At 46.9% G+C, this 18,436-nt stretch overlaps 1 protein-coding gene across 5 annotated transcripts in view; it reads left to right on the top strand.

Annotated features, from left to right (window-relative positions):
* ARHGAP44 (Rho GTPase activating protein 44) overlaps positions 1 to 18,436 on the top strand; it is a 164,250-nt gene continuing 145,814 nt past the window's right edge. For 2 of the 5 annotated variants that reach the window (XM_059150040.1, XM_059150039.1), the window contains exon 1: positions 4 to 405. In XM_059150040.1, coding sequence (XP_059006023.1) covers positions 353 to 405 — 53 coding nt within the window. In that variant the 5' untranslated portion in view covers positions 4 to 352. Of the gene's footprint in view, positions 406 to 18,436 lie in introns of all 5 variants that reach the window. The other 3 variants (XM_059150038.1, XM_059150037.1, XM_059150041.1) reach the window with 2 other exon arrangements.

Genomic DNA, 18,436 nt, shown 5'->3' with positions numbered 1-18,436 from the left:
CACCCGGCCAGCCGGCCGGAGCCTGCGGAGACTCCCGGGTCCCCGTGCGGTAGAGGGGCTGGGGGCAGGCGGCCGGGCGGACCTGGCCGGCGCCGAGGGCGGCCGCGGGCGTCCCCATGCAGGCGCGGCGGCGCGCGTGAGGAGGATGCGGCAGCGGGCGCCGCGGCGGGCGGAGGAGTAGGCGGCGGTGCCCTGGGGAGGGAGCCGCGCGCGGGCCAGACGGCTCCCGGAGGCTCCGCAGTGCCGCCGCCGTCGCCCGGGAGGCTCCGCGCGGGAGCCATGTAACCCGCGGCGGGCTCCGGGCTGCTCCGTCCTCGCCCAGCTCCCGGGCCAGCGCGGCAGCGGGGCCACGATGAAGAAGCAGTTCAATCGCATGCGCCAGCTGGCCAACCAGACGGTGGGCAGGTAGGTCCCCCGGTGCGCGCCCGCGAGCCTGCGGCCGCCGGGGCGCGCAGGTGATGGAGCCCGCCCGGCCGCCCGGCCTCCCTGCCCTCCGCCTTCCCTCGCTCCGCTGCCTGCCGGCCCCTGCGGCGGCCCCTCCGGGACGGCTCGCGGGCGCGACCCCTCCTCTCGGAACTTCCCAGCCCCGCGAGCCCTTCCCTGGCTCTGCCCGCTGCGCCCGGGCTCCGGTTGCCAAGCGCAGAGTGTGACGCATCCTTTACCTGCGTCCCCAGCTGCCCCTTCACCCCGTCCTCCCTGCCTTCGCCCGGGACTCCCCTCTTCCCCCACCCGGCCGCCGAGCGTCCTGGAAACAGGTGTTTGCTCTGACCGTGCCGAACGCTGCCGACCCGCAGTGGCTCTCGCAGACCCCCTTCCCTGCGCCGAGTTCAGGCTTCCCCGGGGGTCCGGGGCGAAGTGTGGGGCCTGGTCGGCTTGGCAGCGCGGAGCCTGCCCCTCCCGCCGTGTTTGTGTACTGGGACTAGGGCTGTACGAGATTCTGGATCTTGGCCGGGTTTCTTAAGGCGATAGGTGTTGGGGAGGGGTTCGGGAAGGGGGAGGGGGGACGGGAAGGTGCCGGTGGAATGGCGCTGCGCTCGGCTCGGTCCTGAGACTGATTTCAGTAGAGGGAGGGAGGCTGCAGGAAGGGAGGTCCGGCTCCTCTGGAAGATGAGATAAGCAGAGGACCTCAGCCAGGTAGGGGAGGGCAAAGAGAGGCCCTATGGTCGGTCTGGCAGAGCCGGGTCCTAGGAAGCTGCAGGACCCAGCCTGCTGTCTCCGCCGCGAAAATGGGCTACATCTGGGCTAGTGTCTCCAGGAGCCTCTCCGCAGGGTGCCAACATCTATTAACGTTACATAAGGATTCTGGTGGGTCTCCTCCGAAGCCAGACATGCTGTGAACACAGGGGGGTTAGGCAGAGGGGATTTTTCATGGAACTTCTGCTCCTGGGGAGGGATTTCCCGTGCTGCTGTGTGGCGGAGGAATGGAGGTGTGCAGCTCTCGAGCGAAGTGGAAAGCCGAGAACCCAGCCTTGGGTTCAGTTCAAGTGCGGGCTTCACTCATGGAGGGCTCTCCACTAGGTTTTCGCGGAAACCAAATACCTTTCTTGGGTGGGAAGTGGAGCCTGAGCTGGCATCTGGTAGGGTGGGGGGTGGGGACATTCCTGGGGACCGGGGCACCAGCAACTCCCAGGTAAGCATACTGCCCTAATTCCGGTGGGCATCCGAGGGCAGGGGATGCACTGGCTTCTTCTGCTTCCAGGGACTCCAGATGGTTTCCAAGTAACAATGTCTAAAATTGACTTGGATTCATTTCCCTTTCCCAAACACATGGGCTTTCACATGAGGGAGAATTTATGAATAGCAGAGTCAGATTAGCCCAGATTTCTGGCATGGTATCGCCACAGATAGAGCCTCACATGGGCTGCTTTTTGATGTTTCGGACACTGAAATAGTGTTTTCCCGTTTGGGTCGTTTAGCAGGTGACCGTCGAGCTGACCTGTCTTGAATATCTTGATTTCTGCATCACGCTGGGGGTTGGGAGCAGGCATGACATCAGGGCAACTAAGCGATCAGGAGCGCCCCCCCCCCCCACCCAACCATAAACTGGGGTTGCTGGTCCAGCTTGGTCTTGTGGTTTCAGGTCCGTGTTGGAATGGAAATATGAGCTAGGTGTGCAGGCTTTCTGACGTCCTCTTTCCAGGACTTTTTCAAAGTGCAGAGATTTATAAGCTTAGGCTTAGAACCTTTTATTTATTTATTTATTTATTTACCCTCATCCACTGAGGGAAGGACACAGGAAGAGGGGAAGCTGGGTTTCAGAACAAGTGAGCTTATTTGAAAGCCCCTTCTTGGAAGTCCGAGCAGCCGGTCACCAAGAGATCCTTTCCGCTCGTTGGTCAGGATGCTGGTGGATGCTGGCCGGTGGATAAATGCTGTCTTTATCAGACAGCAAAGTGAGGGGCGGCTCACCACTGTGTCTCACTAATAAGTGTTCATTTTGATGACCTTTAGAGTAGATGTCTGAAACAAAAATCAGTTCATGTTTCTTTGCTGCTTAAGACTTTCCAGTGGCATCTCCTTGCAATTAGCGTCCCAGATCTTTCCAGGGACCTGTCAGACCTTACCGACTTGCCTCCTCCTTGTCTTTCCACTCACAGTTTGTTCTTCCTGGTTTTCATTCACTGTGGTCCCACCACAGTGACCTTCCTTGCTCCAAACAACTCAAGTTCATTTCCATCTGGGGGCTTTGCTCTTGCCTTTTTCTCCCCTTGGGCTGCCCGTACACCTCTTCCTCATCATTCAATTCTTAGCTCAGAGGCCTTCGAGAGGTAGCCCCCCGCCATTCCCTGTCTGGCCCCTCATCCTGTTCAAGTTTGTCACCGTGCCCCTTGCTCTGAAATGCTCATAGCTTTCATCTTTTGTTTTCTTGTCTGCTTGCAATAGAATGTATCGATCACCAGTGCATGGCACCTATAACCCAATGCCTTGTAGACAGTTGACGCTTAATTTATGCTTATTGACAAGATTAGAACTGCTTCCTGTAGAGTCCACACTGGTAAATGAAAGGGGGCAGCATTCACTTTGACTTCCTGAGACTGCATGAGGCAGGAGTTCGGCATGGTTTCTTAATTTCTTGAATCAGTAGAAGCCGTCGGATTGAATGTTTGGAAGTGGTAATTGCTTTATGGAGTTGATTTGGCAAAACACTGGATTCTTGTCCTTGGGTGTCTGGGAAGTGATGACTTTCCTGTCTTTGAGGGAAAACAAGCAATAGGCGTGAGGATCACTTTTCCCCATGGCTCTTTATCCACTTGCCTTTCGAAAGTTGTAGGTTCTGGAGTTCTGAATCTGGAACTGCTCGTGCCTGGCTCTAATCACTTGAACAAAGTAGGAGTATCTGTGCTTCAAGGTCCTGTATGGAGTTACTAGTATTTTCCCCCCAAAGTGCTCACATCTGAGTAGAGAGGACATCAGTGGCTGTGTAGGGAGGTTATAAAATGCATTGCCTTTAATTGAGAAGAGCTTCCTCTCCTGGGTGTGCTTCTCCAGTCCCTGAACAGGTTCCTTCTGCTTTCAGTTTTCCACTTTCACTGTCTTCATTTCACTCCGTCCTTCAGGAAGTGTTCCCTGGCCCCCATGTGCCTTGTACCATATTTCACACTAGGAAATGCTGAATCAAGAGTAGATGTAGGCATCTTTGGACAAATGCTCTCCTCCCTACTGGGTGACATGCGCTATGATATGCAGACACTCATATGTTTATCCATTTCTTTATTCATTCAGTAAATATCGAATGTCTGCTATGTGCCAGGCACTGCTGGAGTCAAGAAACATTACAGTGCAGGGACACAAAATCCCCTTTCTCTTGGAATCTGTATTCTAAAGGCATGCTTTTTAAGTTGTACCACAGTTTTTATCTTGTTTATTTTTCCCTCTAGACTTCAAGTTTGTTGAGGGCAGGGACAGCTAACTGCTCTAATGCCTGGCATAGAGTAGTTTCTCTGAAATTCTTTGACATCTGAATGAATAAGGGAGCCAAAGGTCCAGGTGTTGTGGATCGGGAAATTGTGCAAAGCGGTTCAGAGGCGGGAGAAATTCCTGTCATGTTGTGATGGAGTGGATGCCCAGAGAAGTGGACAGCAGCTGCACTGTGGGCTTTGGAAAGACGGGGCAGGTTTTAAGAGGTGGGCAGGGATCAGTTCATGCCTGATTTATATGCCATTTTGTACCTTCAGGGGCATCTGTTGGTTGCTGGGGTGAGAAGCACCCTGAAAGGCATAGTGTTTTTCTTGGAAGTTGCAGGGGTTTGTGTTGGGTGGAAAAAAACCCTGAGCAGAAATTTAGAGACCCCCTCACTGCAAAGAGACAAGAGAAGTTAAATGGGGGGTGGGGGGTATGGATGTTCAAGAGCAGGGCAGTCGGGCAGGTTGAATTATTTGGTGTTGGAGGCTCCGAGCTGGGAGCCTCTCTCAAGCCCCACTTCCCATTCCTAGACTGCTCAGCCGGCAGCCCTGAGTGGGCTTGGTTTCTGGTGCACAGCCTGGCCGAGCGTCTTTGCCGCTGTGAAGCTTCTGGGACAGAGCTGCAGCGGCCAGGCATGCCGAGCTGGACACTCAGAGACAGAGCCTGTAGGTCACAACAGCCAAGCCAGGGAGCATCCGTTCCTTGAAGTCTTCTCTGAGACACACGGCCTTGCCCATCAGCACGCCTCCTAAGAGCCATGACCCAATCAGTAGGACATCGGGGGCAGAGTCAGAACCAATTCTAAATGAGTCATCATACGGCTTCGTTCCCCCCTATTCTGTGTGTCCTGGGAGTCAGACCTGTCAGACCAATGCAGGCCTGGTCACATCTTCCTTTTGGCCCCACAGGGCTGGACAACCCACACTGGTCCCCCAAGGAGCACTGTGCACATTTATTACGTCTCGGAGCAAAGTTTTTCCATTTGAGTTTTATGGAAGCGCGTGTCTTGCCACCTGCTCTGGTGTATAGATGTGAGATAACAGAATGTACTCACCAATTGATGAACAGGCTAGCAAATCTGGAGAGAATATTTTTTTTGCCTGCATCTTCTGAGCTCCTTACTGTGCAGATCTGGGCGGCTCTCAGCAATCCGTGTGAGGCTGCCTGGGCATTCCTGCAGAATGCTGTTATCCCAGACCTGCAAGTCATTGCCACAGAGCCGTTCTCTTCACCAGCAGTTAATGACTTCCCTCCCGCTTCACCCTCACCAAGGAAATGTATCAATCTTCATTAGTATTTTCCATGATGGGTGATAAGGACCACTTTTTTTTTTTCCTTTTGCCTCTAGAGTAAGTGAGTCAGCTGCCATGTGAGTAAAACAGTAATTTGGGGTTGTTCCTTTTCGAGGGGATTAGTAGGCATCTCGCTTATTAATAATGAACAGTTGATTTCAAATGCTATATTGATAACGACAGCAAATAATAAAATTGTGCTTCAGCTCTGCGTGGAGTCAGGTATAGTTCAGAGAGAAGGTTGTGGGGAGAGGGAGGAGAGCAAGGGGCTCTCCCGCCAGGAGCTGGGCGTCTCAGTCGGCTGGCAACGGGGACCCCACCGGCCCTGGGAAGCGCATGGCCATCTAGCAATTTAAAACTATCCTTTCTGTCCGGGAAGCAGATGTTTTTGCTTTCATTTTCCAACTTCAGAGTTTATTTTTAGAGTAAATGTTTATTTTCCCACAGAATTCAATTTACTTTTTTTAACTCTCTTTCTGGTTACATAAATGATATTTGTTTATGGTAGGAAAGGTATAAACTTATAGATGGGCAAGGAGGAAAAACATGACCAGTAATCTCACTACCTGGGGGCCTCATTTACTCTTTTGGATATCATTTTCTAAGTTTTTAATAGGCATGTACTCTTAGATAGAGACCATACCCTGTATATTCTTTTGCAATTGGCTTCATTCCCTTGTGAGTTACATCTTGAATGTTACCTCATGTCAAAAACTATGTATCAGCAACTATGTATCTATAGTATTCTTTTTCAAGGGTATGTAATATTCCAGTGTAGTCGGTCAATTTCCTTTTGCTAATCACGTAGCAAGTACTTTTCATTGGTTTGCTTTCCCAGCATGAACTCTTAGAAGTAGAATTTCTGGGTCAAAGAGCATGTGAGTTTTTAAGACCACGTGAATGTATATTTTATACACACACACACACACACACGTTTTATATTTACCTCCTCAGCAGAATCGCCAATTTCTTCCCCTTAACCCTCTTAGGAAGTAATATCACAACTTTGTTAATGCACAAATGAAAAACTTCTCTTTGCTTCTCTTTCAGTTTCCAGTGACGTAGAGCATTTTTTGAATTGGCTGGGCATTTCTTCCCTTTTCTGAATTGCCTGCCTATGTCTTGCCCGTTTTTCAAAAGTCCTATCATAATAGCTTTCCTATTGATTTTTAGGTAATTTTAAAAAAAGATTTTATTTATTTACTTGATAGAGAGATCATAAGTAGGCAGAGAGACAGGCAGAGAGAGAGGAGGAAGCAGGCTCCCTGCTGAGCAGAGCCTGACGTGGGGCTCGATCCCAGGACCCTGAGATCATGACCTGAGCAGAAGGCAGATGATTAACTCACTGAGCCACCCAGGTGCCCCTAGGTAATTTTGAATATATTCAGCATATATGTGCTTTGTCACAGGACCACCCATCTCCCTGTAGTTTCTTTTTGCCTTCTGTATTTTGTCTCTTATAATATTTTATGATCTGAAGCCTATCAATTTATGGCTTATGCTTAAATATTATGCTTAAGAATGTTTTCCCCAGCCTGAGATTATGTAAATATTCATACATCTTCAGTACCATTTATATAATTTAACTTACCATCAGACTTTAAATTCATCCATTATTAATTTTGGTGAATGACATGACTAGGGTATCTCACATGTAGTTTTTCTTTAAAGAAAAAAAAATAGTAGGTGCACCTGGGTGGTTCAGTCGGTTGAGCGTGTGACTCTTGATTCAGGCTCTGGTCAGAATCTCAGGGTCATGGGATCAAGCCCCATGTAAGGTTTCGTGCTCAGCGGGGGGTCTGCTTGGGATTCTCTCTCTGCCCCTCCCTCCTGTTCATGCATGCAGTCTCTCAAATGAATAAATAAAATCTTAAAACCGAGGTCGTTACCTTACTATCGAATTGAATAATGTACTTCAATCCCACTGTATCGAGAGGTCATCATGTACTAAAAGATTTCACATACTTGGATCTGTTTCTAGGATTTCTGATTTGTCCTCTTGACTTGTCAGTTAGCAGGACTGAGATTAGCCCACCTGCCCAGGTGAGTTGCTGTGGGTTGGTGTCCCTTGCCTTGGGTGGGTGGAGCAGTGAGGTTGGTCCAGTTCCCACATCTCAGCTGCATCCAGAGCAACTCCTTGGCTTGGCCATCAGAACTCAACGGCTTTGCCTGTGGATCTTGCTGTGCCTTTACCACAGCCAGTCTACACATTATTCCCTTATAAATTAGAATTGCTAAGGTTTCCTTGGCTTTGCTTATGTGTTTATTTTTTTCTCAGCATTTTTATAAGTGAATATATTAAGATGGAGGAGATTGACAAGTTTACGCTAGCGAGTATGCTGAGACTTCTTCCCGTGTGGGACTAGGGTATGCTTATGCAAGTCTGTTTATGAGCCGATAAAATAGTGTTTGTTTAAGTCTTGCACAGTTTTGCTTTTGTTTTTAGGTAATTTGTCATTGCCACTACTCTTGCCTTAATGATTGGAAACTTTTATTTTTTTACTCTTTATTTTTTCTCTTTATTGGTGGAATGTAAGAAAGTTATTTTAACTCTTTATTGGTGGAATATAAGAAAGTTATTGATGTTTTTGTAATTGTTTTAACAACCACTGTCTTAAACAATCTCATTACAGGGGCACCTGGGTGGCTCAGTGGGTTAAGACCTCTGCCTTCAGCTCAGGTCATGGTCCCAGGGTCCTGGGATCAAGCCCTGCATTGGGCTCTCTGCTCGGGGGGAGCCTGCTTCCTCCTCTCTCTCTCTCTCTCTCTCTCTGCCTACTTGTGATCTCTGTCAAATAAATAAAGTCTTTAAAAAAAAAAAAAGAAGGAAAAAAACCCAATCTCATTACTTTAGCTAATTAATTAATTAATTATGTTATGTTAGTCACCATACGGTATGTCATTAGTTTTTGATGTAGTGTTCCAAGATTCGTTGTTTCCATTTAACACCCAGTGCTCCATCTAATACGTGCCCTCCTTAATACCCATCACCAGGTTAACCCATCCCCCCACCCCACATCCCCTCTAAAACCCTAAAGCGCTGGAACAAACAATCCTAAAATTTGTATGGAACCAGAAAAGACCCCGAATTGCCAAGGAAATGTTGAAAAAGAAAAAGCTGGGTGCATCACGTTGTCTGATTTCAAGCTCTGTTACAAAGCTGTGATCACCAAGACAGCATGGTTCTGGCACAAAAACAGACACATAGACTAATGGAACAGAATAGAGAGCCCAGATATGAGCCTTCAACTCTATGGTTAAATAATCTTCGACAAAGCAGGAAAAAATATCCAGTGGAAAAAAGACAGTTCCTTCAATAAATGGTGCTGGGAAAATAGGACAGCTATATATGGAAGGACTCATTACTTTTAAATACTTTTTTACAGAAATTGAGGCTATCAACTTTTCCAGGTAGACATTCATATTTTCTGCAAATAATCTTTTTGCTTCTTCCTTGCGAGTGTATATACTTATTTTATTTTCTTGTCTAATTGCATTGTCTAGGACTTACAGAACAGTGTTAAGATATTGGGGCAATAAGTCAGCTTCCATATCTTTACTCTTCTTCATAGAAATGCATAATAAGTGGCTCAAGAGATTTTGTTTTTTAATCACATTACGTATTACATAATTTTATTATTTTACTCTGGGTTTTCTTTGGTGCCAAAGTTAATCTTGATTAAATGTATTCTCATGTTCTTAAAGATCATCATATCTTTTCCCTTCAGCTAATATAGTCTTTAATTTATGCTATAAATATTTATTGAGCACTTACTATGTTCCAGACATTGTTTTCATTGCTTTCACTAGGAATACACCAGTGATAGAGTTCTTACCCATGAGGAACTTGTGTTTTCTGAGTTTGACCCCTCTACAGATGACCCTCCCTAAGACAGCTCTCCTGGTCTTCCTGCAGTCGATCTGATTTGACTAAGGTTTGTTAATTTTTAAAAATACTGCTAGATTTAATTTGTTGTTGTTTTATTGAGGATTTTGGCATTCCGTATTCATAAATGAGAACATCTGAATTTTTTTCTTTTGCTACACCTGCCACGTTTTGATAACCTTGTGAAATGAATTGCCCACTTCTTTCTGTTTCTGTGCAGTGAGTTTAGGAATTAACATGTTCATTGAAGGTTGGAAACAACTTTTCCAGGACATTTTTGGAGGTAGATCTTTGACAGTTTTCCCAATTTCTACATCAGACTATTTATGTTTTCTGTCTTTTCCTGAGTCATTTTTAGTAACATAGTTTATAGGAAGGCATTCATTTCATTTTGCTTTTAAAATTTAATGGAATCTTCTCCAAGTATAGAGTTGTGGCTCTTAATCTGTACTTGTTTCTCTTTCTTCACGCTAACCAGCTTTGCCAGGGGCTTTACTCTTCTCCACATCCCATAGAATCAGCTCTTAGGTTTAATCTTTTCTTTCTTTTTTCTTTTTTTTTTTAAAATTTCCTTCTCATTAGATCCTGATCAATGTTTTCTTCTTCTGTTCTTCTTCAAAATTTTTCATAAATTTTGCCTTTTAAAATATTTTTTCCTCTTGATTTCCTTGGGCTGACTGTTCTTGAACTAGTCTGTAGTCTTCTGTGTTGTATTCTGGTAGGTTAGGCTCTGCTCTGGTAACGGGTGAACTCTGGAACCTTAGTGGCTAAGCATTGCAGAAGTTTATTTTAAGTTCACATGTAATATGAGCGTGGGGACTTCCAAGGACCACTTTCCTCCATGTGTGATTTAGGGATCCAGTCTGCATCCATCCCTCTACCAGGTCTGCACCTCCCTCATCTCAATATGTGGCCTCCAGTCACTGCTACTGGCTCTTAAATGCCTGGGCCTGGAATTTACAAATGTCACCTGTGCTCATGTTTCATTGGCTAGAACTAGTCACAAAGCCCCCTTGGGTTATTACAGGAGATGGGGCCCTTTACCATGGCTCTATAACCAGGAATATAGTCTCTTTCCTCTCCCACTGCCCATCTTTGAAATCCTTCTTGTTCTCTGGCTCCCCATAGTGCCCTCTGCCCTGCACCCTCCCCAGCTGTGCCTAGGAGAAGGTCATTCTTTGTCAACCATGAATGACTGGAGTTATTGATTTTCGTTGTCCTTTGTAGGAAACTGTGAGGTCCTTCAGGAGAGCATCTTTAGGATAGCAAACTTATTGCTGTCCACTATCTCTCATGTCAAGATTAATTTTTGATTTTTTTTTTAAAGCCTTTCTTATAGTGGGGGAGAAGAATAAAGAGGACAGAAATTCTCTCTCATCTTGACACACTGGAATGTCACCTACTTTATGAGATTATTGCCAGGGTTAAATAAGAGAATAAATATAATATTCTTAGCATAACCCCTGAGAAATCCTAAGCACTCAATAAATCGTGGGTATTACCATTCTCCCTTGCTGTGCAGCAAGTCTCTTTGACAGGGGACATTCCTTTTGATTTTATTTATAGACCTAAGTACCTGGGAATTACAGCTTGAAATTCATACCCATTTGTCTTATTTTCCCAAAGTCACAAACGTGAAATAATCTGGAGATATCAGTAATGCTCATGGCCTCCTTCATTTAATATCCACGAACAGTTACTGTATTACTTGGGGTGGTCTAGGTTATGTCTTCATGACAGAAACGATCGAGATCACTGCACCTTACAGCCCTGCCTGGTGGGCGCTGAGAGTAGTCCCTCAAGCACCCAGGCTACCATATAGCTCTGTTCTACACCTGCCTGTCTGAGAGCAGAGGCAGTAAATGAGGGTGTGGTCCATTACACCCTGGCTCCTGGTGTTTTCTTGTGGAAGTGAGGGTCACTTGTCCTCATATTTCATTGGCCAAACTAAATCACCTGGCCACACCTCCCTTGACGTGGGGCAGGTAAAGACAGTACTTCATGGACCCAGAAACACAGAACCACAAAAGCCACAGTGATGTCACCTGTCACCTGGGCTGTATGCTTCATAGGCATGGTGTTTATGGACTCATTGCAGCATCTGCATGAATGGGATGCTAATATTTATAGCCTTATTCTACAGGTGGGGAATGGAGGCTCGAAGCGGTGTCCAGGAAAGGGGCAGAGCCAGATTCGGGCTGGGTCCTAAGTAGGTCAGGCGGAGGCAAGGGCTTCCTCTGGTCTTGCTCTCCCTCACAGTGGATCTTTGTAGCTTGGGGGATTTCTGTGGCCTTGGGGTCCTTCCATTTACTTCAGTCCAGGTGGTTTTGCAAATGCAAATTAACTGCTCTTGACTTGAATAAAAATAAAAATGTCACATTCCTTTAAGGTAATGGGTATCTTGCCTGTCCCCTAAACCACAAAGAGCATACAGTGAAATTTCTGCTGGTAGAAAATTCTTCACTTTGTTTCCTCACTGCAGTTTCAGAGAAAGGGTAAGAGAAATGCCCTTTGAAAGCAGTTTTCTTTCTTTCTTTCTTTCTTTTTTAAATCTCTGTGCTCGCTGTGGAAAGCAAGCATTGTGGGTACCCACCAAAGCCTTTACAGACTCCTGCATAATGCAGTAAGCCAGGAGACCTTAAAAAATAAGGAATATGCAAAGTAGATAGAGCTTTTAGTTCCTGGTACACATTGCTGTGAGTGCAGAAGTACGAGTATACTCACTCATGGTCATAACTCGGAACTGCTCTTTACGGAACGTGCCCCGTGACCGACACTCGGTGTGGTGCTCTCCAGTCAGTCCTGCTTAGTCTTCACACACTCCCGGAGCAGGTTGTGGAGTTCCGCAGCTTTCTGTGGGAGCTGCAGAGTAGGTGCATTGCTGCTGCTGGCTACACTGTTGCAAGTTCAGATTTGCTCCCAGGTGGATGTTACTTAGCACCCTTCTCTACTGACTACAGCAGGGGAGAAAGCAGAAAACGTTAAATGTCGAATATCAGTAGAATGATTAATTGTAGCACATCTACACATTTGTAAGAATCTCAGTCTTTTCATAACACTCCAGAAATTTAAGGGCTGGATAGAAATGTTTGTGATAAGAACACAGGATACAGAAGTGCATACAGAGTTGGGATTGCACAGTGTTTAAAAAAAATTGCATAGAAAAGACTGGAAGGAAATCAGGGAAACTGGAGGGCTTAGCATGCGGTATTTTATCTCTGGGCAGGCTTATGAGTGGTTTGATTTCTTGCTGCCTGTATTTTTTTAAAAGAATTCCAAATTCTTTAAACATGTATTTTATAAAAATCCTCCCAGGATTCAAAAGGGGGCAAAGGTAAAATGTAGCTGGAATTTCTCATAATGATGTTTTAAGTTCGGGGCCCTAAAGGTCTAGATAAATATGCTTGAAGTTCTCTTGAGCCTTGGTTTCAAACATGGGAAACTTCTTATCTTTATGCTCTGGAAAGGACATGATGTCAGATCTCATTTTATAAAATAAAACAGTCTGTCATTAGGAGTGATATGCTAATAGCCTTTTCGGGTTGCTAATTCTAAAGACATAGAACATTTTGAAACTTTGTACGACTTGAGCTGAGGACTTCCCCATGACAGGTTAGGGTTCTCTGGTTGCAGCCCCAGGAATGGACTTGGGCTTATCCAAGTAGAAGAGGAGATTGGGAAGGATGGGGGTGGTTCACAGAATCGGAATGACCAGGAAGTGTTTCTGGGGCAGAGGATGCCTTCAAAAACTTTGAAGGCACCTGGGTGGCTCAGTGGGTTAAGGCTGTGCCTTCAGCTCAGATCATGGTCTCAGGGTCCTGGGATCGAGCCCCGCACTGGACTCTCTGCTCAGCAGGGAGAGCCTGCATCTCACCACCTCCCCCTGCCCCACCTGCCTCTCTGCCTCCTTGTGATCTCTCTCTCTCTGTCAACTAAATAACTAAAACCATTAAAAAAAAAATTGCTTCCCAGTTGTTATTTGTCATTGGATCACTCAGGTGAATCTGTCATGGACGAGCATTCCCTTGGTTTTAGTTCAGAGCATGTAACCTGATCTTCCCTTCCAGGCAATGGGAGGTTAGGGAACTCTCTGAATTTCATGTGCCCAAAGACAGCAGTGGGTGCTGAGGCTGTTCCCAAAAGGAAAATCAAAGGCTTATTCTCAAAGGACCAGGAAAAGGCGATGGCTGTCTAGTACACTGAGACATTGACCATCCTCTAGTCAATGACTCAAAGACCATGACTTCATCTCTTGCCAGAGATCTCCAAACAGCCGTGATCTAGAGAACGTGGTTCCTGGTGTTTAGAGACGTCGTTTTCTGCCCCTGCATATCCATTGGGTTACTGTGAAACTGTCTCCAGATTAAATTTACCCATGTCTTCTTTTTCATGTCTGAGTCTTAATTATAGTCCGTGTCTCTACCCTTGACTATTGCTGTGGCCTTCATTTGTACTCTTGCCTTGAATCTCTCTCTCTGACTTCCTGCGGAATTGGCCAGACTATATTTTTGAATCCACAGACAGAAGAATGTCCTTTTCCTTTTTTATCAGGTTTTGTTCTGTGGGGTTGGGGCTTGCCCACTAGGACTGTGGGAAATGTGACACGCTGTCGGTTCATCTTAGAAATGTACCAGCTGCATTTGTATTTAAGGCTCTGAGAAGTTCTGAAGTGAAGAAGACGGCTGATCATTTGTATAACTTAGGATGCCTTGAATTATAGTAGCAGGTGTCTGTTCAGAGCAGCTTAAAGTACAAGATAACTTTATTTCAGATGACAGGGTGTCCAAAGGTGGGGAAAGTCCAGGGGCCTTGTGATCAGGGCCCCTCCTGTCTTCCATTCCTTTTGCCTTGGCTTTGCCTTCATCTTTGCATTGGTCTTTTCCTCAGGTTGGCTTTCTTTCCTGCTCAGAATACAGTCGTTAGAGGCAGCTGAAGTAATTTGCTTCCATGCTCATAAACCACATAGGAGGCAAGAGAGGTGCTGTGGTCCGAATCTTTGTGGTGAAGGTGGGGCTTCATGAATGGGATTCATGCCCCGATAAGTGGCGGCTCTGCAAAGCTCCTTCATCCCTTCCACTATGAGAACACCAAGGCACGGTGGTGATCCAGAAAACAGCCCCCCTCCCCCAACTAGATCAGCTGGCATCTGGATCTCAGACCTCCAGCCTCTAGAACTGTGAAAAATCAATTCCTGTTGTTTCTAAGCCACCCTGGTCTGCTGGGTTTTGTTAGCGCAGCTTGAACTGACCAAGACGAGAGGAGCAATCCATAGGGTTCCAGTCATGGGAGAAGATAAGGGTCCTTTCCTCCAGTCTGAGCCAGATCATTCCATGTGTGCCGTTGACCATTACCACAGGTTGGAGGGAGGGGAGGCTGATGGGCTACCAGCCTGGGTCTTCGAATTAGTCAGTGGCCGGGGAGGTAGGATTCTGAGGACTGGCTTAGAGCCATTTATGAACCTTTCTGGAGTTGGGGGGGGGGGCGTCCATCTTCTGAGTCGGGCAACCTTCACGGGAGAGGTGAGGAGACGGACACCTTGACAAAGATGAGATTTCTGTTTGGAAGGGAGAAGGAGCGAGACATTCTGGTCAGACTGTCAGCAGTGTCCATGGTCGCTTGTTTGACCCAGCCTCTTGAGTGGGAAGTGCATTCTCAATGGTACATGCATTCCTGCAACCAGACTTTGTAGCACTTAATCAGGGGGATTGTTAGTAAAGTTCGAATCTTACTTTGCAAGTATCTTCCTTCACCATCAATCAAGCCTTGCCTCCCCTTCCTGTTTATCAGAACTGCTTAGAGCATCGGTGCATAGTGTTGTATCAAACTTGGTTATCATAGTATAGTTACAGTGTTGCATAGTCTCTTTGTCATAATCTTGTAGTCGGGGAGCCTGCAGATGCCCAGCCCAGTGTCTGGATTGTGGAAGGGTCTGAAGAGCTCTTGTCAACTTCATGCTCATAGCTCAGGGGAGATGTCCCCCCATCCCACCTCTTCCCACTGTAGCTCCTTCCTTTGTGCACCCACGGTGCTGTGGTTGTCCTCTTTTATCCCTTTTTTGCCCTGCTTTGATTTCTAGTCGCTGTTGGTCCTGTGTTCCTCTCTGGACTGGGAGCTGTACTGACGGGGGCTGGGGCTTACTCTTCTGTGTCCTGTCTGTGGTGTCCAAGGTGCTTATCAGGGTGCTGGAAATGAGGTTCAACCAGGTGTCAGAGTGGATTTTTAAAATAAGATTTTATTTATTTGAGAGAGAGCAGGGCAGAAAAGAGAAGGAGCACAAGTGGGGGTGGAGTGGCAGACAGAGGAGTAGCAGGCCCCCCGCGGAGCAGAGAGTCCGATGTGGGGTTTGATTCTAGGACCCTGAGATCATGACCTGAGCCAAAGGCAGATGCTTAACCGACTGAGCTGTCCAGGTGCCCCAGAATGGACTTCTTTTTTCTTTTTTTTTTTTTTTTTAATCACCACAAAATTGACGTTTCCCATGCTAAATATTTAGCTGTGAGCTTATTGTGACTTGATGATCTCCCAAGATTGTATTCTATTAGCAAAAACAGGACATGACTTAAGGCTTAGTTCTTATTGTGTTGCCTTCAATTCAGCAGTATGATTCTCTAATCATACGTACGAGTAGCGAAGACCAATGGACTTACACTTCCCCTTATCCGTATGCCATTGCCTAGTCACATACGCTGGGAGGAATGTGTAAGGTGTGACAACGTGGTGAGTAAAGGAGCCATTCATCAGGGCACCTGGGTGGCTCAGTCGACTAAGCAGCTGCCCTCAGCTCAGGTCATGATCCCCAAGTCCTGGGATCAAGTCCCATGTTGAGCTCCCTGCTTAGCGGGGAGTCTGCTTTACCCTCTCTCTCTCCCTCTGCCCCTGCTGCTTCTCTCTCACTCTCACTCTTGTGCAACTCTCTCTCTCAAATAAATAAATAAATAAATAAGTAAAATCTTTTTTAAAAAGTGGCATTCATAAAACAGGTATCTGTTGACCACCTATGTCACCAGTCGGATCCTTGGGAAGCAGATGCTGAAAAGAACAAGTATGATGTTAGGAAGCGCTGTTAGCATCAGCACCTGTGGAAGAGACGGAAGGAAGTGGGACTAGGGGGAGGGAGAAGTTAGGCTGTGCTGTGGACCCAACAGAGGTCTCCACTGGTTCCACAGGGGGTACTCGAGCTTGGGTGTCTCCTCGACATTGTCTTGAGTTGGGGAGAAGGGACTGAGCTCTTACATCTCTGCATCAAACGGTCACTGGAGTTGGGCTTTCCCTGGAAAGCAACGTCAAGTGGTAGACAGCCAACTGAGGCTGGTCATCTGGCTGCATACCTAGCAGCTGGGGAATAAGGTTTTCATCCCTGAAGGGGAGTCTGTTGTCTGCTATACATACCTTGTGCCATATCTTATGCTAGAAGCATGAGAGTGGGAGAACAAGTAACAAGCCAGGACCAGGAGTGGTGTGTTGGACCGGAGAGGAGTTGTTCATGGTACAGGAGAACATCACTGGGTTTGGCTGGAGTGGGGTTTGGAAGGAAGTCCTGCAAGCTGATACCTGAAGGGAGAGACCCTGTTAGGAAAAGGCAAGTGGAAATGGTGTGTAAGAATGCCTAGGGGTGTAGGGGGTGGTGGCTCCTTCAAGGAAGTAAGTAAGCGCTCTATGTTGGGAATGTCACTGGGAATAGGGATGAGGCTTATCAATCAGGTGACTGTCTTGCCTAGACAAGACACCTCTGAGAGTGCCTACAGAATTGATGGGGGTAGGGCAGCAGGTAAATAAATACCTGAGCAAAGTTTGTAGTTACCCTACTTCTAAGACATGATTCAGTCAGGATTTTACCCAAAGACCAGAGGTAAATTACTGAGTGATCATTGACCTTGTCTTTGGGGGTTATGAGCCTGGATCCTGTTTATATCCAGGTTTATATCATGTCTCCATCACGTACGGATTGCAAAACTATAGACCAGTCACTGAGGTTTTATAAACCTCAATTGTGTTATTTGCAGAGTGGGATATTAATAATTCCTGGATTGTGATACGGTTTGAATGAATTAATACAACAAAGTACTTAAAATAGTTTCTGGAATGGAGCAGACCCTGCTGCTGTTACTTTAAACAGAGGAACAGCAAGGTCAGGTTTGGGTTTGGAATGATGAGTCTGGATGCAGAGCAGAGAACCAAATGGAGGGGAGCAAGCCTAGTGCAGAGACACTAGTTAGGAGATGATGCTGTTGGTTGGGAGACTAGCTGGTCATCCCATTGAGATGATGGAGCAGATCTAGGGCCGTGAAGAGGCGGGATCTGCAGAGGTTCAGAGATATCAAAGACGTTGAGTCAGGAGACCTTGGTAGGACTTGGGGGAGCGGCAGGAGATACGCTGCTGCTTATCTTGGGTTTGGACCAAGTGGATGTGGATCCCAGTCACTGAGAAGAAGCCCAGGAGAAGGGTATGAGGAAGTCGGTGGGTAGCTGGGATGAGGGGCAGGAGCTTGGGAGAGAGGTCTGGGAGGTGATGGAGCTGGGGAATGGTCAGCAGGTGGGTAGAACTGAAGCTTGGGATTGGGGGGAGCTGAGAAGAGTCCAGGACTGAAGAGTGGCCTGGGGAGGTGGGTGCGTGGCCGGAAATACTAGATGGGCTGGAAGCAAGGAGCATACATTGGTAGCTCCGAATTTAAGGTAGAGTGTTACCCTGAAGGGAAAGCCTTGCTTCACCTCCTGTATTAGTTTCCTACAGCTTCTGTAACAGATTAACCCAAACTGAGTGGCTTAAAACAACCCAAAAGGATTTGGTTACTGTTCTAGAGACCAGAAGGCCAAAGTCAAGGTGTGGGCAGGGCCAGGCTCTCTCTGAAGGCTCTTCTGGAGAATCTATCCCTTGCTGTGGTATAATAAAGACAATCTCCTCTTTGTCATTAGCTCCTAACACAAAGATTGAAAAAAATCCTTGGGATTTCTGGAGCGATAGTTGTGCTTTCTTATGCTAATGAGGTGACTCCGTGGCAGGGCCCCTACATAGCTTTGGGCTGGGCACTAGTCACCAGAAGGACCAACCACATAATTAAAGGGTTGGAACTTTGGGCCAGCCCAGCCTCAGGGGAGGTGAGTGGAGCCAGAGTTCAGTGCTGAGGCCCATGACTTCCTCCATTGTGCCCACATAATGAAACCCTATAGAAAAGCTCTGGGTATTGAAGCTTGGTAGAGCTTCCTAGTTGGGGAGCACACCTATGTGCTGGAAAGGCACCTGAATCCCATGAGGAGAGGTAATGGAAGCTTGACCTGGCTCCCTAGCCCACCCCAGCCACCTTGCCCTGTGCATGTCTTTTGTTGGGTTGTTCCCGAGCTGTAACCTTTATCCGTG

This window comes from Mustela lutreola, chromosome 15 (genome assembly GCF_030435805.1).
Source record: "Mustela lutreola isolate mMusLut2 chromosome 15, mMusLut2.pri, whole genome shotgun sequence".
NCBI lineage: Eukaryota > Metazoa > Chordata > Mammalia > Carnivora > Mustelidae > Mustela > Mustela lutreola.
Note: the sequence above shows the minus strand (reverse complement) of the source record. Positions and strands in the feature narration are given on the sequence as shown.